This window comes from Sceloporus occidentalis, unplaced genomic scaffold (assembly GCF_023333645.1).
Source record: "Sceloporus occidentalis isolate IW3139 unplaced genomic scaffold, rSceOcc1.0.p SCAF_2, whole genome shotgun sequence".
Taxonomy (NCBI): Eukaryota; Metazoa; Chordata; class Lepidosauria; order Squamata; family Phrynosomatidae; genus Sceloporus; species Sceloporus occidentalis.
In genome coordinates this window covers 173,953,196-173,972,333 of record NW_028316982.1, presented here as the reverse complement: position 1 = coordinate 173,972,333, position 19,138 = coordinate 173,953,196, and the positions used below count along the sequence as shown (strand labels likewise).

General features: G+C 41.0%; 1 protein-coding gene across 4 annotated transcripts in view; it reads left to right on the top strand.

The window, feature by feature from the left end:
• Positions 1–2,191: 2,191 nt before the first annotated feature.
• The window catches only part of LOC149319354 (serine/threonine-protein phosphatase 2A regulatory subunit B'' subunit beta-like), a 44,364-nt gene continuing 27,417 nt past the window's right edge, over positions 2,192–19,138 (top strand). The window contains exons 1-2 of one of the 4 annotated variants that reach the window (XM_089511544.1): positions 2,192–2,274; positions 7,043–7,451. In XM_089511544.1, coding sequence (XP_089367670.1) covers positions 7,113–7,451 — 339 coding nt within the window. In that variant the 5' untranslated portion in view covers positions 2,192–2,274; positions 7,043–7,112. Of the gene's footprint in view, positions 2,423–5,678; positions 5,735–7,042; positions 7,452–14,483; positions 14,745–19,138 lie in introns of those variants that run through there. The other 3 variants (XM_089511543.1, XM_089511545.1, XM_089511546.1) reach the window with 3 other exon arrangements.

Here is a 19,138-nt window from a genome sequence, read left to right as displayed (position 1 = left end):
AATAGAATTCAAGTTTGGGAGTCAGCACCAGCCCATCCATTACCAGGCAGAGAGGCAGCTGCTTCAGGAAGCAGAACAAAGAGCAGCAAATGTGTGCATTTCTTCTCTCAGGACTTTCACCACTGCTATCCCCATCTCCTCCTTTGAAACATTGCCTGTGCCTTATTATTAACCTTTATTTATAAAGTGCTGTAAATTTACACAGCGCTGTACATACAGTCTTTTAGTTAGACGGCCTTGTTACCTTCCTTCTTCATTTTGCACTATACCTTGCATCTTGTTGTCTTTCTTTTCAACCCCCCTTCCCCACATGTTTCACATCGCTGCCTACCTCTCTTTTGTAAAGCAGTATCAGCTGCACAAACTGGCTTTTCCTGCTTAAAGAGAGATAGCTGCTGCTGGGGCCCCAAGGCAAGGAGGGGAGAAGAGGTGGGAAAGGCTGTAGTAGGGAATGATGGTGGGGAGGAGGCAAGCACCCCTAGAGAATGAGATCAGGTTAAAGCAGATTGAGCCAACCCTGCAAAACAAACAAGATGTGTTTGGCCATTTTGCAAAGGTGTTGGCATAGTAGTTTGAGTGGAAACCAGAGTTTGATTCTTTGCTTGGCCATGAGACCCACTGAGTGACCTTGGGCAAGTCACACTCTCTCAGCCTCAGGGGAAGGCAAAGACAAACCTCTTCTGAACAAATCCTGTCAAGAAAAGCCCATGATTAGGGTTGCCATTAAGTCAGAAACAACTTTAAGGCACACAACAACAACAGTAAGCATAAGCCACACTGCATAATGAAAGCAGTTTGAACACCACTTTGTCCCATGACTGTATCTAACAGAATCCTGGGATTTGTAGTTTGGTGAGACATTTGGCCTGGTCTGTTAGAGAACACTGGTGCCTCACCAAAACTACAGATCCCAGGATTCTGTAGAATTGAGGCATGGTGGTTAAAGTGGTGCCCATCTGCTTCAATTCTGCAGTGCGGTTGCACCCTTAGAGGGGAAAAAGGGAGATATTTCCACAGTCAGACAGACAATAAGTAACAAATTTAAATCTCTGGCAAAGGAAATATTGAACAAAGTTCTGCAACTCAATTCTCCACATATAGAAAGGGTAAAAGTTCTTCTTTTTTTGGATACAACTCCCAGATCTTTTACATCTTCGTGTGTGTGTGTGTGTGTGTGTGTGTGTTGGGGGTCAATTCCCAGAGTCATGACTGCTGTGGGATTCTGGGAGTTGCCCCCTTCCCAAACACACACACAACCTTTAACACAGAGGTCCCCAAACTGTGCCCTTTAAGAGATTTTGGACTCCATCATCTCCCAGAATCCCAACGATTGGCCAACATGGCTGCTGAAGTCCCAAAAAACCCTTAAAGGGAGATAGGGCAAGAGATAGTAAGGGTAGAGGCATAGGTGGTTGGAAAAGATGAAAGGGATGATAAGAGGAGATATGAGAGTATGGAAAGAAGTAGCTGCTTTTTGTGGAAGAAAGAATTGAAACAACAGAGATGATGATGATGGATACCTTAAAAAAGAGAGAGAGAAGTGTTTATAAATATGACAAATTATGAAATATATAGCATATTTCCTTTATTCCTCATGTTTTATTCATTTTTATGTATATGTTGTGAACGGATTTGTGTATATGTATGGATTTGTAGTGATACACACACACACACACACACACACACACACAATCCCTTAAAGGGCACAGTTTGGAGACCACTGTAAGTTTTAACATTTCCAAGCACTGACATAAAAATCCCACAAGGACAACAGCAAGATTGGAGGTACTACTAGTACTAGTAGTAGTAGTAATAACCCAGCCTGTTGTTGTTGTCCTTTTCGACCTATGGCCACCCTATCAGGGGTTTTTGGTTTTGCCACTGCCTTCCTTTGAAGCTGAGAGAGTGTGACTCCCCCAAAGAAGGCCACCCAGTTGGTCTCCAGGGCCAGAGAGCCCCCTTTTCCCTCTCACTCCCAGCCTGGCTCTCCACACAGAGCAAACGGGGAGACCAAGGCACTGCCTCCAACACTCCCCAGAGCCAGGCTGCTGATTCAATCTGGCTCTATTAGCCCCGATGAACCAAAACATAACCCCTTTAGGGCCCTCTTGCCCCTTAGTACGCATGCGCCCACTGACGCTGCGCATGCGCGAAAGGAACCAAAATAATGAAACTTTGTTTTGGAGGAGGAGGAGGAGGAGGAGGAGGAGGAGGAGAAGGAACCAACGGAAGGCAGCCTGTGTGTCTGGGCGGGAAACCTAGATCTCCTGAGGGGTTAGTAGTTTTGACCAAGTCAGCCCACAGCCCTCTCTGTTGTGTAGCCAGAGGCAGCCATGATGGCTCCAGGTGTGCCCTGGGACGCTTTGCACAAGCAGGCGTTCCTTTTGGGTTTCCCAACACTGCCTTTTCAGTGTGGAGTTGGGTAAGTACTAGTAACAATGGAGGTGAGTGGCTTTAGACTGCAGTGGTCCCTTTAAGAGGTTTTGGACTACAGCTCCCAGAAGCCTCAGCCATGTTGGCCAGTAGCGTGGGATTCTGGGAGGTGGAATCCAAGATTCCCTTAAAAGGGCACAGCTTGGGGGCCACTGCTTTAGAGGCTGGTCACAGGTGTGCTTGGGCTCAGTCCCACCCATCTCTCCTCCTGAATACACAGTGGGTGCCTCTCTTGCTAACATGGTTGCCTAATGCTGTTTTAATGTGTTGCCTGCCTTAGTTTCATTGAATGTTATTTTATTTTATTGAATTATTCTACAAAATTATTAAATATAATACATTATTAGTACACCAATAATGTATTATATTGAATAATTCTTGCAGAACGTATGCCACAGGCAGGTTTATTTTATCTGTTTTAATCGGTTGTGTGCACAGCGCTGTGCAAATTTACAGCGTTATATAAATAAAGCTTAATACTACTACTAATACTACTAATAATCTATGCTGTAGAAGTCATGCGCTTCCATACCACTTTAAGTGATGCAGGTCCATCCTGTGGAATCCTGGAGTTGTAGTACCTACTCATAATGAGGTGAGTACCTTCTTTAGAGCAATGACTCCCAAACTCTGGCCCTCCAAATGCTTTGGACTTTGGATAGAATACCTGACTCTTGGCTAAACTTCATGGGGCTTCTGGGAGTTGAAGTCCAAAGTACCTGGAGAAGCAAAGTTTGGGAACCACCGCTTTGGAAGATGAACAGGTGTGCTTGGGCTCAGTCCCACCCACCTTCCTTCCTGACCCTGAGTATCTACACACTGTAGAAGTGATGCACTTTGGTACCACTTGCAAACCAAAATGGTGAAGGGTCTGGAAACCATGCCTTGTGAGGAGAGATTTAGGGAGCTGGGTATGTTTAGCCTGTAGAAGAGACAGTTAAGAAGTGATATGATAGCCCTGTTTAAATATTTGAAGGGATGCAAATATTTGAGGAGGGAGCAAGCTTGTTTTCTGCTGCTCCAGAGAATAGGACATGAAGCAATGGATGCAAGCTACAGGAAAAGAGAGCTCAACATTAGGAGGAACTTCCTGACAGTAAGGGTTGTTTGACAGTAGAATACTCAGCTTTGGAGAATGGTGGAGTCTCCTTCTTTGAAGGTTTTTAAACAGAGGCTGGATGGCCATCTGTCGGGAGTGCTTTGATTGTGAGTTCCTGCATGGCAAGGGGGTTGGACTGGATGGTCCTTGAGGTCTCCTCCAACTCTGTGATTCACCTCAGGTTCATAGGACTGCCTGCAAAAGGTTTAAGCTGAATCCACATTTTCAGTGAAAGTACCTAATAAGGTGAGTACCTGGAGGGGATGAACAGGTGTGCTCGGCTCAGTCCCACCCACCTCTCCTCCTGACTCCGACTACACAATGGGTGCATCTACACTGCAGATGTAATGCACTTCTATACCACTTTAAGTGATGCAGGTCCATCCTGTGGAATCCTGGGATTGTAGTTTTCCATCAGAGAAGGGCCTGAATATCCCAAACTAAAAAATAAAATATCGGACATTCTCTGCTGGAAAAGGACATATATTAGGTCACTACCAATGATCCGTTTTCACAAAGTCTTTAGCCTTCTGTGTCAAAGAGTGCTGGTACCTCACAAAACTACAAAGCTCAGGCAGTTAAAGTGGTGTCAAGCTGTGTTATTTATTCAGTGTAGATACACCCTAGGTGATACCTGGCATTGTCACCCATTTCCTAGGAGGATCAGTGGGCTATGTTTAATTTTATTTGGTAGTAAATGTGATGGTAACCTCAAGGCTGGACTTCTGCAATGAACTCCACGTTGGGCTACCAAGTCTGGAAACTCCAAGTGGTTCAGAATATGGCAGCCCAAATGTGTCTGCAGTAAACAGTGCAGGAAAGCTTGAGCTGGGAAAGAATGGGATTCTACTCTAAGTGAGCCTATTGTAGTCTTGTATGCTTGCAAGGTAAACAGTGTCTGCTTCCAAATTGCCATACTGAGCATGTGTAAATAGCAAAATGGAAAGAAAAGGCAAAAGCAGCTCACCAGCTAGTCCCAGCAAGTTAGAATAATAATAATAATAGATCTGTAGAACAAAATGGATTTTTAAAAAAACAGAAGCTGGTAAAATAAAAAGTTATTCCTGGATAATTTAGCTGACCTGGTTATTTTATTTCACATATGCCTATTGTTAAGGAAATGTATTGAAATGTTCTTTTTATGGCATAGGAATGTATCCCTATTCTGTTTTATTTCTACTTCTGGTATCAAGTTTTCTGTTAAAGGATTGGAAAAATGTGGCTTTTTTCACGTGTTGTGGGAATGCAATTCCATCTCGCCATTGACAGTGCTGGTTGGAGATGATGGGAGTTGCAGCTAAGAGCCTCTGTAAGGACCACATGCTCCCAACTCTTACCCTAGACCGTCTCTGGATGTGAAAATGATCAGTCTTTACACCAGTTCTGTTGAGATTAGCAGGTTGATAGAATAGTGGTGTGCCTGTCACCATGTAAAAAAGGGTAAAGGTTTTCTCTTGACATTAATATCTAGTCGTAATCAACTGTAGGCGACTGTGCTCATCTCCATTACTAAGCTGAAAAGCCAACATTGTCCAAAGATGACTCTGGTGGTCATGTGCCCAGCATGACTGCATCGAATGCTGTCACCTTCCCACCAAAGTGGTACCTATTTATCTACTTGCATTTGCATGCTTTCAAACTGCTAGGTTGGCAGAAGCTGGGACTAGTGTCAGGAGCTCACCCTGTCATGTGGCACTTGGGCCTTGACCTGCAACCTTCTGATCTTACAGTCATCAGAATTGGCATCTTAACCACTAAGCTACCGCATCCTGATGACCACTAAGTCACCATGTAGTGAGATCATAAATTGGGGATTTCTTGGCTTAAGCTGTTTGCCTCTGTACTATATCAGCTTGTTGCTCTCCAGATGTTGAGTTGCAACATCCATTCCCCATTTGGAAGGTCGCAAGCTACCTGCCACATTCAGTGGTCCCCAAACTTTGGTCTTCCAGATGTTTTGGGACTTCACTTCCATAATTTTTGGATGTTGACCAATCTGGCTGGGGCTCCTGGGAACTGAAGTTCAAATCATCCAGAGGATCAATTTTTGGTAACCACTGTGGTACTTCATACGTGATATTTCTCTGGAAATTTACCACAAATATGTTTCTGAATTGGTTTTCAGATTTGTAGTTACTTCATCATAAGAAAACGGAGCATGGAATAATGAGAAATTATGAAGGAAAGAAGAAAGCTAGCTATGTAGGTTCCAGTAGAAATCCCTGCAAATAACAGAGTTACAGATTTGTAAGGGACATCTAGTCCATCCCCCTTCCATGCAGAAATACACAACTGAAACTTGCCCATCCAATCTCTGTTTAAAGACCTCCACAGATGGAGAGTCCACCACCTCCTGAGGCAGTGGTTTCCAACTTTTTCTATGCCCCACAACCCTTAGAAATGTTTAATGTTTTCACTCCCTAAAAAAAAGGATGATGATGAAGTCTGATTTCTAATTTTTGAACCAAACTGTGTTCAACCAAATACGATACTGCAAGTGAACAAACTGAACTTTAAAAAAAGCTTTGAACTCAGTGCATAAGATGCAGATCTAAATTAAGCAATTAGATTCTAACTCATTACTCAAGTCCATAAGCCACTCTTTGCCCCTGAAACACCATCTCTCACCCTCTAGGGTTGCAGGCATCCCATCTTGGGAACCCCTGTCCTAAAGCAATCTGTTCCACTGTCAAAAGCTCTTACAGTAAAGAAAGCGTTCCTAATGTTTAGGTGAAATCTTTTCTTGTGAATTGAACCCATTGATTTGTGTTCTAGTATCTGAAACTGAAGAAAACAAGCTTGCTCCATCTTCTACAGGGCATCCCTTCAAATATTGAAAGATAGCTGTTGTCACCTCTGTCTTCCTGTCCCCAAATTAAACATATCCAGCTCCCTAAGCCATTCTTCATGAGGCTTGGTTTCCGGACCTTTAATCATCTTGGTCGTCTTCCTCTGGACACATTCCGGTTTGTCAATATCCTTCTTGAATGGTGGTGCCAAGACCTGACACACTAAATCATTTATTGTTTGTCCATGAATATGCTTAAATGTTTTTTAAAATGTTTTATTAATTCTTCCGGAAAGTGGGTGAGAACTGTCTAAAGCCATGTAAACCAGAGGTGGGCAGAGTGCAGGCCTGATACTACAGGCACCTTCCCAGGATTGTTTTTGCAGTCTTCAACCCCTCCAGACTTCAACACTTTCTAGCCAAAGAAAAGGGGTGAATTGCCAGTCTGGAAGCTCACTTGACACACACACACACACACACCACATGCTGTTTAACATAAAAGCATATCTGCTTTTCAAAACCAGAGGGACTTCTGATCTCATCCTTTGTGTTTGAAAGGACCCTGGAGAATCTCTAGGGCAGAAAACCAGCCCCTCAGTCTTCTGCAGTTGCCCATTCTGATATGAACCCTTACAGAGATTGCATAAGGTATTTTGTGGTATGTTTTTAAAATCTTAGACCAACATTGTTAAATATGTTTACCTAGAAATATTGTCTTTCAGAATTTGAACTGAGAGCACTAGGCATTTTATTGAAGTCCAAGCATATTGAGAAAAGAAAGAGAGAAAAAAGATGCCGGCTGTGAAGGTTTTGCAACCTGTACTAAAAATGAAAGTGGATGAACTCTTTTTGTGTTGGTTGAGTGAACCTGCAACTCAGGTGATGCTCAAGGACTATTTAAGAAGGATAACCAACGAGGAGAAGATTGAAATTGGTAGTGGTGATGCTGGAAGAAGTGAACACATTTTTACCCAGATAAACTGTGTTTCCAAGCAAAGCATGCTAGGCAACCTGACGTCTCCTCCAACTCCCACAAGCCCTTCTCACCTCTCTATTGCCCTCCCATTTGGAACACAAACAAATCCAAGGAACTCTCATATTCGAGGAATACGCAGATCTTCACGTAGAAGGGTGAGTGCTTTTCACTGTTTAATCATTTACTTAAATCTCTGATGTAATCCTTGAATCTTAAAGTTTATCTTAAGGAAAATAGGCTTTTTATCGTACTGAGATATTTTGCTAGTTAAGTGAAGTTACACAGCTGCCAAAAGGTTTAGTTTGTGTCATTTGCTACATCTGTCCTGGAACAACATTTCACATAAAATAAAATTATAAAGTAGCCTTTTGGAATGCAACAGCTTGCTGTACTACAATCAGTGAACCATCTCTTAAAATCTAGATTTAATTTGAGCACAAATTTGTATGAAAAAAAATGCAAATACTGTAACTGTTTTCCTCTTGATGAACTAAGTACTTTCAGTACTAAGCTGGAAGTCAACAAAGAAAAGTACCTCACTGAAGAAATACCAATTAGTAAAAGAGTTTGTTGCTTCTGGAGGTGTGGTATTTAAATGCCTGTACTGCAGCCACTCACTCACAAACCACAAGGTTGTGAATCCAATGCCAGACAGGAGCTCAGAGTAAACTCAGCCTGGCATCCTTCTCAGATTGCTAAAATGAGTATCCAGCTTGATGGGGGCAATTACCTTACACATTGTAAACTACTTAGGGTGTGCTTAACTGCACCGATAAGCATTATAGAAATGTACATGCTATTGCTATTTGTACCATAGGTTCTAATCCTGCCAGTCCAGCACATTTAATCTGTTGTGTACAGGAAGAGCATTCTTATGTGGAAAACACAGCTGTTTATAATGGGGGGGGGGGGAATATAGACCTTCTAGATGCTTTTGTTTTCAGCCCACAGAAGTACCAGCTACAGCATGCTAGAGGATTTGGGAAGATGTAGCTCATAAAGAGGCCAAGTTCTTTACCAGTTAACTAAATGCTTGACCCTGCTATATGAGAATATACTGGTTGCAAGATAGCAGTGTAATATTGAGAAAGAACAAACATTTAGGATGTTTGGATTAGAATATTGCTAATGCTGTGCCTTTTTAAAATATTATTTAGAACATTTTTTCTGGCATCCTTGGTGGCCACTACCACAAATGGGTTTCATTGCTGGACACAATGATATCATGCCAGCTCACTCTCAGATAGTTTAAAAGTCCTTGTTCTAAATGTTTTTAGACTGCATATTGTTTTCTCTATCTGTGTTGCTTGCGTTCAAGACATTTCCAACTTATGATGACCCTAAGGCAAACCTACACAATGTTTGCTTGGTGGGCTTCTTCAGAGGAGGGTTGCTATTGCCATCTTCTGAGGCTGAGAGAATATGTCTTGCCCATGTCAGACTTACCTCATCACAACCCACTCTGTTAGTTAGGGAGATTGTAACCCACACAACAGCAACCCCCCCATTCACCTTTGAAGTGGCACAAACCTCCTGACACAGCCATTTCTGTGTTGTTGGAGAATAAGAGGATCATTAGGAATTTATCCTACTATTATTGTGTAGCTGGATGCGCTGCAGGAATGATGAGACCCCTGGTGGTCTCAGCAGATGCCTGTTGAAGCCCATCTGTCTCCAGGATGTAGCTGAATGTAGTCCTACTCATCCCCCCCACTCTCTGACAATATAGAAATGTTGAAGGCTTTCATGGCCGGCATCCATAATTTTTTGTGGTTTTTTCGGGCTATGTGGCCATGTTCTAGCAGAGTTTCTTTCTGATGTTTCGCCAGCATCTGTGGCTGGCGAAACCTCAGAAAGAAACTCTGCTAGAACATGGCCACATAGCCCGAAAAAACCACAAAAAACTATAATATAGAAATGGTCGTGTTGGCAGGTGCACTGTTTACAAAGTGAGTTTTTAGTGGTACCATCAGGAGACATAGCTATGAAGATGTAGCTACATTATATATACAGTCGCCCCTTCATTTTCGCGGACTTGGAATTTGCGTCCCTCATCTGTTTACAGGTGGCAAATGGAGGGGGGAATGGGGAGGGTGCATGCTGCCACTCAAGCCAATGGGGCTTGAATAGTGGCGATTTTCCATTTTCGCAAGGTGGGGGTGGGGGTCCAGAACGGAACCCCTGGGAAAACAGAGGGGTCATTGTATATACATTTTCTGGTGCTGCTTGGCCTCTATCCTTTTAGGATCCAGTTGAGGAATACAGAAGGCTCTTGATATCCAGTGAGGTTTGATTCCAGGACCTTCCTTGGATACAAAAGGAGAGTGTATTCCACAACCATGGTCCCACTGTAGAGAAGGCCTTGTCCCTTGTTCTCTCATATTGTATTGTTCCTTTCAGGGGCCAGAAGCCGCGCCAAAGCCATGCTCCAGTCCTAAGGACTGAAGCACAGGTTTGGAGCAGCTTCTGGCCTCTTAAGATGTGTGTGTCATTTAAACAGCCTATCTCCAAACTGACCCGAAGCAGCTTTATTTTAACCTGTCTGTTCAGGCCCCAAGAAGATTTCTGCTTTAGTCAGCCACCCATTCTTACAGATTAAAAAGTATGGGAGCTTTGCAAAGTGATATGACCATACAAAATGGTAAGATTTTCCTACAGTTTCCATGTTACTGGTTGGTTGTATTAATGGGATTAAGAACTTTAAAAATATGGGAACTTTATGGAGTGGTAAGACCTCCCAAAACTGTCTGACTTTCCCAATTTCCATGTTATTGGATGGTTGGTTGTATTAATGGACTGTGGGTATAACAGATGATAACACCAAGCCTTAGTTTCTGGAACAAGAGTATTGGAACAGGAGCTGTGTGTTGAATTAAAGGATGAGGAGTTCTGAGCCATAAATAAGTTATGTTTAAGAAGGTCTTATCCAGCCTGCCCACAGCTATGGGAACATACATACTTTTTTTTGTGGGCTGGACTCTTCTGAACAGTAGTCTTCATGGCCAAGCCTGCCACTAGTCATCGTACTAATCTTAGATCTTCTATTCCTAGAGATATAGGTTGTTAATACTGTTCATGTTAGGGATAGTTACCAAGCAAAGAAGAAGAGTGCTCACATGCCCACAGAAGCTAATAAGGGTGTTTCCTTGCATAGGGAATCCTTTTCATTCATGCTATGGACAATGGTATATTACATAGAAAGCAATATTTTAATGATTTAAAATATCCTCACACCCTGCATGCGCAAGATTTGGAACTCACCAAGGGGGGAGGGGTCCAAAATGGATCCCCCACGAGTTCCAAGGAGCAACTGTAGTGTAAATATACCCCAAGTCAAATCTGGGCTTTTTCCAAAATTAGTATGGGGCTTGGAAACGTGTCCACTCTGTTAGGTGCTTTACTCAGCAAGCAACACAACACCTAGCAGTGTTTATATATGTGCTTGCCAATTGGCTGCTCTCTTAGGGAGTTACACTATTTTCCCTGGCACGACCACACCAATTGGGCAGTTCCCAAGTGCCAAAATCTCAAAGATGTCTTCCCCGTTTATGCTGTCAGAGGGATAGAGATACTCTGGCTGAGTTGCAACCACACAGACACACGGCTTTTTGCCTGGCAGATATTTCTTGCATTCCAGGGAACATGGTAGCAATCCTTCTGATCTCCCAACAGCTGCTCAGGTCATAGACACAGTTGTGAAGGAGAGGAAGCAAAGAAGTAACAGATACTATTTTCTCATATTCATTTTTAGTATCTCTGTCAGCTCTGGATCATTTGTGCTATTTATTGAATGTTACACTCTCAGCACACAATGGGGTGGGGCGGAAGCCAAAAAATCTTGTCCTGTTCCCAGCATTTAAGTCTGCCCTCTAATACAAGGCTTTCACTTGGAAGCAAATATTTTAGGAATGCAAACAGACCTCCTATTTGGCTATAAAAGTCTCTTCTGCATTTAAAGTACTCCCTAAAAGGCAAAGGAGAGTGTAAACATCAAACAGTGACGCTAACTTAGGATATACAGTACACAAGGACTTGAGGGTTGCAAAGAAAGGCTACATAGGTCAAATGATATAATTTCAATCTTTAACAGTGTTCCTATGTCTGCACTATACATATGTTCAACTGCTTGTCAGAGCTTGTATGCAAAACCTGTCCGCTACCTTTGTCATTTTAATTACCCATTATTACCATCATTAAATTGATAGTTAGCCCGACTCTAATATGTCTTGCATTTCCATTACATTTCCCCACCTGATTTGTATATATGTTCCATAGAGTGGCAGTCCCCAAACTTTGGTCTTGCAAATGTTTTGGACTTCAGCTCCCATACTTTCAGAACATTGGCCAAGCTGGCTGGGGCCTCTGGGAGCCGAAGTCCAAAACACCCAGAGGAGCAAGGTTTGGGAACTGCTGCCATAGAAACTTCACTCCATGCATGTCATGAAATGGACTGCATCCATGAAAACTTATGCTAGAAAATTTGTTTTCCCAGTTAGTAGGTGCTACTAGTTTCCTTTATGTCTAATTGTTCTTTAATTTGTAATAGCCATATAGAGAGACAGTAAAATCAAGCTAGCATGGTTTAGTGGTTTGAGTTTTGGATTAAGAAAGGTTTGAATTCCCAATCAGCATAGAAAACCATTGGATCTGTGTCAAAGAAAGGCAATTGCAAACCCCCACTGAACAAACTGTGCTAAGAAAGCCCTGTGATAGGTTTGTTTTGGGGTCATCATGAGCCTGCAATGACCTGAAGGTTCACAACAATCAAAAACTAAGCAGAAACCTAAATTTAGGGGCAGTAGTTTGCAGGTGAGAGCCAGCATGGTGTAGTGGTTTGAGCACTGGACTACAACTCCGGAGACCAGGGTTTGATTCCTCACTTAGCCATGGAAACCTACTGGGTGACAGACACTCAGTCAGCTCCAGAAAACCCTGTGATAGGTTCACCTTAGGATCCCTATAAGCTGGCAGTGACTTGAAGGCACACAACAACAACATTTACAAGTACTGTTTTCTGAGTTCTTTGGTGGTAGCCTCCAACAATATTGGGACAAAGGTAATGGCAAGCCATTTTCTGGCCCAAAAACTAATATAATTGTAAGTGTGAAATGAATGTGTTAAAATGCATTTGGCCCTTTTGTCATTTTGAATTCTGTGGCAATTTGAGGAGGGAGGTGGAAACATTAAATAGACTGTGTGGTTATTGACTTATGATCAGTAAGATGCTTTCCCTTAGGTGCTTTCTCTTCCATTGGCATTACTGCTTTATTTTCCTTATAAACTTGAAGACTACTGTGCCCCTCCTGTACACATTTAGTTTTCATTTCATTTTCATTAGTCTGTCTTATCCAAACATGGAGTGAATATTGGGTGTTATCAGCTAAATCAGATTACTTTAGGCTGTCATGTCATGCATCCTTACTTGAGAATAAGTTCTATTGAACTCAGACGAATACTGTATATACTCATGTATACATCTAGAAATTTTAGTAAAAAACCTGACCCCAAAAAACCTGAGTCAACTTATTCACAGGTCAATGTAAGTACTGTACTTTAACTCTTATTTTTTTAAAATAAATATTTTTAATATATATATATATATATATATATATATATATATATATATATGGTGAAAGGCAAGAGTGCAAACTGTCATGGAAGCACCGATCCCCTCTATTCGCTGATCCATGTAGCCTTTAGCATGAGCATAAACAGTTATGCCTGTGGGAATTTTGTAAGTTCTTTGGCATTTTTTCCTTTGCTTCATCTTTTACATCTTTTGTTACATGCCCTAGGTTTTATGCTCGACATTTCCACGGGTCATATTAAAATCCATAATTTTGGCCCCAAAATATGCCCTCGATTTATACACATGGTGGACTTATAGTCGAGTATATAAGGTATACCTGCATGAGGTGGCAGGCTTAAAAACTGTGGCCCATATGAAAGTATCCCTGCCCATTGTCACCCTTGGTTTAGAAGGACAACACCAGAAAACGCTTGCTCTACAAAATTCTTAGTTATATTATAAGGGTAGGTTCTTTTTGTCTGCATTAAGTGTATAGCAATAAATTCCATATATGCTACTGCTTGCTGAATGGACAAGAAAGCAGTGTGGCAGACTGACTTCTGCTTGCCATATTTAGACAGTAGGTTCCCAATTCTAATCATAGCCCTATAATGAAAACATAAATGGATATATTCTGTGTAATCACATTATGTGAAAAGTATTGACAAACACTGAAAATTAACTACAAAAACCAAGTTTAAGAAGAAACACAGAATGACTTTTTACTCAGATTTTCTAGGGAGGCTTCAGAAACTTGATTGTCTTAACATGTTTGGGTCTTGTTCATATTTGACAAGGCCAAGACACTATTAATAAGTTAGATACTAAATCTAGGATAATCATGAAGATGGGTTTCCTATTCATTCAAATGCTTAAGCAGTTTAGAAAGTGAGGCTTCTGTTCCTATTTGTTTCCTATATAGTTCTGTTTTGAGGAGAAAGGCAGAGTAAAATGGATTGCTGTTTTCTCAAGTTTTATTATGTGTCAGTATTCTCCTCCCTGCCTCCCCCCACCATGTTTTGGCATGCATATTGCTACAATTTATAAAAGTTATTTTAAATAATGATTTCCTGCACAGCATTATTTATGCATAGTAAATTTATATCCTGCTTTTTTGAGGAAAAAATGGATTCAAGGCAGATATTAGTAATAAAATTGAAACCAAGCAAATGCAATTAAAATATTAAAATATTAACACAAAAAGATTAAAATATATCAGTAAAAAGAAATTAATTGTTGGTTCCTTTTCTGATGTACAAAACTCTTTCATGGGGTTTGCAAGTATGAAGAAAATCCAAGCTTTAATCCCTAAATAGGATGCTTGTAGTGAGTGGTTTGTGACAAAAGGAAAGGAAGGGAGGAAACGACAAAACCACTATATCTGGCATTTTCATGTTCCTCCCTGATTGGTTTTACTAAATTGAATGTTTCTTTTGCTGGTGGTTTAAACTACTACTTTTATACCAGCCTTGTGTCTTTTCCACATTATACCATACCATTAAGACGTTGGAATGCATGGAGTAAGGGGCAGTCTCCCAACGTGATTTCCCAGTCAGTGTTTGCCGTTCCAGCCAAGTTCCCTTTTAATGTATGGAGCAGGCGAAGTTGAACTGGCTCTCAGAATAACACAGAAGTAAAACGCAGCTGCTGCTTTAAGTGGCACTGTGTGATAATAGGACTCTGCTGTTTACTGGTACTCAAGCGCCTAGACTGGTGCGCACACAAGCATTATATGAAATCTGAAAGCATGAGGATAAAGGAGATTTCTTTACGACAAGACCCTGACCTACGAAAGGAATTGGCATTGCTAGCCCGAGGATGTGATTTTGTTCTTCCTTCCAGATTCAAAAAGAGACTCAAAGCTTTCCAACAAGTCCAGGTTTGTTTACCATTATATATTTGGCTGCAGTGAGTGTGTGTGGAATTTTTTGGAGGGGGGGATGTTCATGCTGATTGAGTGAAAACTAGCCAGATGTAATGCTCTGCTATTTGAACATTGAAATTTTTGAAAAGCCAACATGATTTTATTAGGTTATCATAAAAGTAAAAGCTTATGTGGCTGAACAGGCTTACTTGGAGGACTGCTTTGTTCTTACTCTTATTGTTACTATTATCCTGGGGGTGTGCACTTTGTTTACATTAGTTATATATAAGGGAGATGAAAAACAATATAACTTGGCCCAAATATGGATGTTTCTTTTTTTAGCCTTTGGATTGTAGAATTGCAGTTAAGATAAACAGTTTAAGATTGCATTGCATCTTTCATCTATCCTGACCATCGTGCATAATGTGTAACTATTATTTTAGTTCATTTTAGTGGAATGTTATTCATGACTGAATTCTCATAGCAGAAACCTACGTGCTCATATAAGTATTTTCTGCACCATATTGAGATATCCTTTTCAAGAAAAAACTAGTAATCTAACATGTTTACTTTCAGATCTAATATATGGACAACTATTTTTGGTTGTAATGTATAATCCTTTTACTTTTTATATCCTGACAAAACCTTATAAAAAGTAGGTGAAGGCAGATTAGAGAGATACCTAAGAGCTTCTTTCCTTGCTTTTGCGTTGACTTCAACAGGGCTACAGCCTGTAGCTGAATGCTAAATCCATAATGTCCACTTTCATCAATAGTATAACCTTTCCCCGTTTTTTCACCACTTGTTTATGTGATCTCTCTGACTCATGCCCCAGCTCTCTCTTGGTGGACATCAGTGGAAGTGTCTGTCTGCTTAACATCAGCTTAATGTTAATGTTACTCTACTTAAAGTGGCAAATTAGCCAGTAGCCTAACTTTCCAGTTACAACTCTCTATACATATTTGTACGATACAGATGCAAGAAGCAATGTTAATGTAAGGATAGGAGTTGTAGCACTGTTGTTGCATTAAGCAGCATACAGTTGTCATTCAAAGTACAGCCAGAAGGTTTGCTCAGTTGATGTCCCTGTTGGGTCATGGTTAGTGGAAGAGTGTTGAAAAACCTCTCAGCCTTCTTTCACTAGCTATGTTGATCTGAAAGGGTGGAATTTGGCAGCAGACGTTTGGAAATCATAAGCAAGAAGCACATGACGATGGGATTTTGGCTGCTCTATTCACCTTTGCCTAATCACTCAGTGGATCTTTTCAGACTGTTTTTGGTTGGGGGGGGGTTGTACTCTTTCATTACTGACTTGGTGTGAATATGTATTTCCTGGTATTGACATCACAATAGTTACTAGGGGAAAATACAGGAAAATTGCAGATTCCCCCCACCCCCCACCGCAAGTGTAGCAGTTGCTATGATGAGTAGAAGGAGCCTCACTACAATCTCTAATCTCTTCTCTGGCACTAGGTGACCAGTGAAGAGAAGGCATGCAGTGAATTCTGGCTGGGAGTGGAATCTATCATACAGTGCTCTCTGAGTAAGAATATTCCACTCTTGTCAATGTGTTCTGGTACAATCCATAATCTACTATCTTCGTCGTGGTTTCTAGCTAACTGCTTGTAGAGGTGTAGTGAGACAATTTTCATTGAGAGGTAGAAGGGTTGAAACATCAGTTAAAGTACAAGCAATTTAAGTGCAGGAAAAATTCATCTTTGGAGACAGCATTGAGAAGCAATCTCCCAATCCCCCTTGCCATTGCTACATTCCTATTTGCAGGATAGTTCATTTTGCAGTGTATGAGAAGTATGTGTGTATTTTTAAAAAAAAAATTAATAAGCCATTCATTCTTGAAATATTATGATCCACTTTCTATATTTTTCCAGACCATCACTCTCCTGCACACACAAACCCTATTAGGAGTGAGAAGAAGTGGGAGACTGATTGACTTGTAGCTGCTACTGGAAATCATAGTCTAAAATGTATGAGCAGGAGTCAAACCCTTCTCTTGCAGCTGAACATTCCTCCCCACTTGTGGCATTGGTTCCTCTGTGCTGGACTGTCATCCAAAGTTATGAGGTCATTTTCGTGCCTCATGCAAATCCTGAGTCTTATACATGTAAAAGTACCCTATGCTCACATATTGATAGAGGGGTGTGTGTGTGTGTGAGAGAGAGAGAGAGAGAGAGAGAGAGAGAGAGAGTGAGTGAGTGAGTGAGTGTACATACACAAATCCTTGTTTGCTTATTATGTACTGGGCAATGCCCCTTGTGTTTTCGTAAAACCTTCCTTTTAAAAGAAAAGTTATTCTAGAACTACTTATATTAAGAGTTTACATGTTATTTCATTGAAGATTTCCATTTCCATTTTAATGGAACAGTTTACATGTTACTCCAATTGCAGACTTCCATAAATTCACATTTTAATGATCTCTTAATGTGCACTAAATACATTTTTTATTTCTAACATACATTTGAATTTTACAAAATATCCACATATCTCATGTCAGTGAATGTTTGCTTGTTTACAGATATCCTAATGAAAGGCTACATTTGGTTCAAAATGTACTGCTGAATAAAATTGTCTCTGCATCATTCTTATTCTGCAGGCCAAGAGTCAGTTGTCCCCAGATTCTTGGGATCTAGTTGAGTTTTCAGTAAGTGCTGAAGATTTAGGTGTAAAAAATGGTTCAGAGGGCAGATAATATGGAACAGGGTGTCTCTCAACATGGCCCAGGACTTGGTTTATAGTAACAATAGTGAGGTTTCTTATTCAAATCCATTTCTATTCTGCTTGTCCCAGATTTCTCTGTTTCAGTAGCTAGCAAATACATTGAATGTAGGTTTTGCTGTTGAACAGTTGGGTGTGAGAAGCCCTTGTCAAGATGCTATGGATTACCAGCATACCTAATCTTACTTCTGCCTGCCCCAATTTTGGATCAGTCACTCCCTGTTTTCTTTCTCCATATGCTTTGGACCTTCAGTCAACATATTCACAGACCTTAAAAATACAAGAGATCATGCCAGGATACATCACCAATAGGGTTCAAGCCAAAGGTTGGATTATTGTTGTTGTCATGCCTTTGAATCATTTCTTATTTATGGCAAAACTAAGGCACCCATTATGGGATTTTCATGACAGAATATGTCAACACAAGTTTTTTCTTGCCTTTCTCTAAGGTTGAGAGAGTGTGACATGCCCAAGGCCACCCAGTGGGTTTGCATAGCCTAGTGAGGATTGAGTCTCCGTTCCACAGTGTCCTAGTCCAGCACTCAAACTACTGCATCACACTGACTCTCAACAGTATTCAGCAGTTGGATACTAATGTAAGCTATGCCTGGCTGAATTATATGGGGTACTGTCAGTATGAAAGGAATGAAATCTCTTGTCTTAGAGAAGCCCCTCATTATTATGTGACCATGTATTTAAATTTCATTTATAAAACTAATTTTAGAGGGCAATTTGCTTGAAATCAAGTATATTTTAATAATAAAATATGACCTTCAAAAGTTAAAAAATCCAAAAAATGGTTTCAGTGTAGTTGCCCTTTCTAAAAGATGTCCTTTATGCACTTTATGATAAACAAAGGCCTGTTACAGACAGCCCAAATAAAGCTGCTTCGAGTCACAGTGGAGGTATGGTGTTTCAATGATGCATGCGTCCTAAGAGTCCAGAAGCCGCACCAAAGCCACGCTCCAGTCCTTAGGGCTGGAGCGTGGCTTTGGTGCAACTTCTGGACTCTTAGGACGCATGCATCATTGAAACACCATACCTCCACTGTGACTCGAAGCAGCTTTATTTTGGCTGTCTGTAACAGGCCAAAGATTTGCTTATTGCCAGTAGTACCTCAATGACATTAAAGAGTATGTGCAAGAAGCAGTGTTTAACACTAGTCTACCAGACCTATTGTGAGACTGAATATCTATTCTCCCCATCAAATCATGATTATTATTTTATTCTGACTTTGATTCAAAGGCCATTTATAATGTTCCTCATTCACACTGGGGCTTTTCTGATTCCCCTCTTCCCATTGTAGCCCCTCACTTTCCCTTTTCCACCTCCCCAAGAGTTGCTCCTGAAGATCAGGAGACATAGTACAGGTGGCTGTGATCAGAAAGGAGACTCAGCAAACTCACATTCCACAGCTGCCTCCCATGCATTTGGAAGCACTTGGTTATACTTGGGGTTCTGCAATTCAGAAAAATGTCTAGAAACAATCAGATCTAAAATCACATTTGTCTCACAAAACATTCTGACTGATATATAACACAGTTATATGGAGCACTTGATTATGAGCTCGTCCCTCTCCCTCCAGTGTACAACAGGGCATATTCTGCACTGTTCATTCTTTGGCTGTGGCTTCTTTGCAACATGGAAATAAGGGCACTTTTGTGTCAAAAGATGTC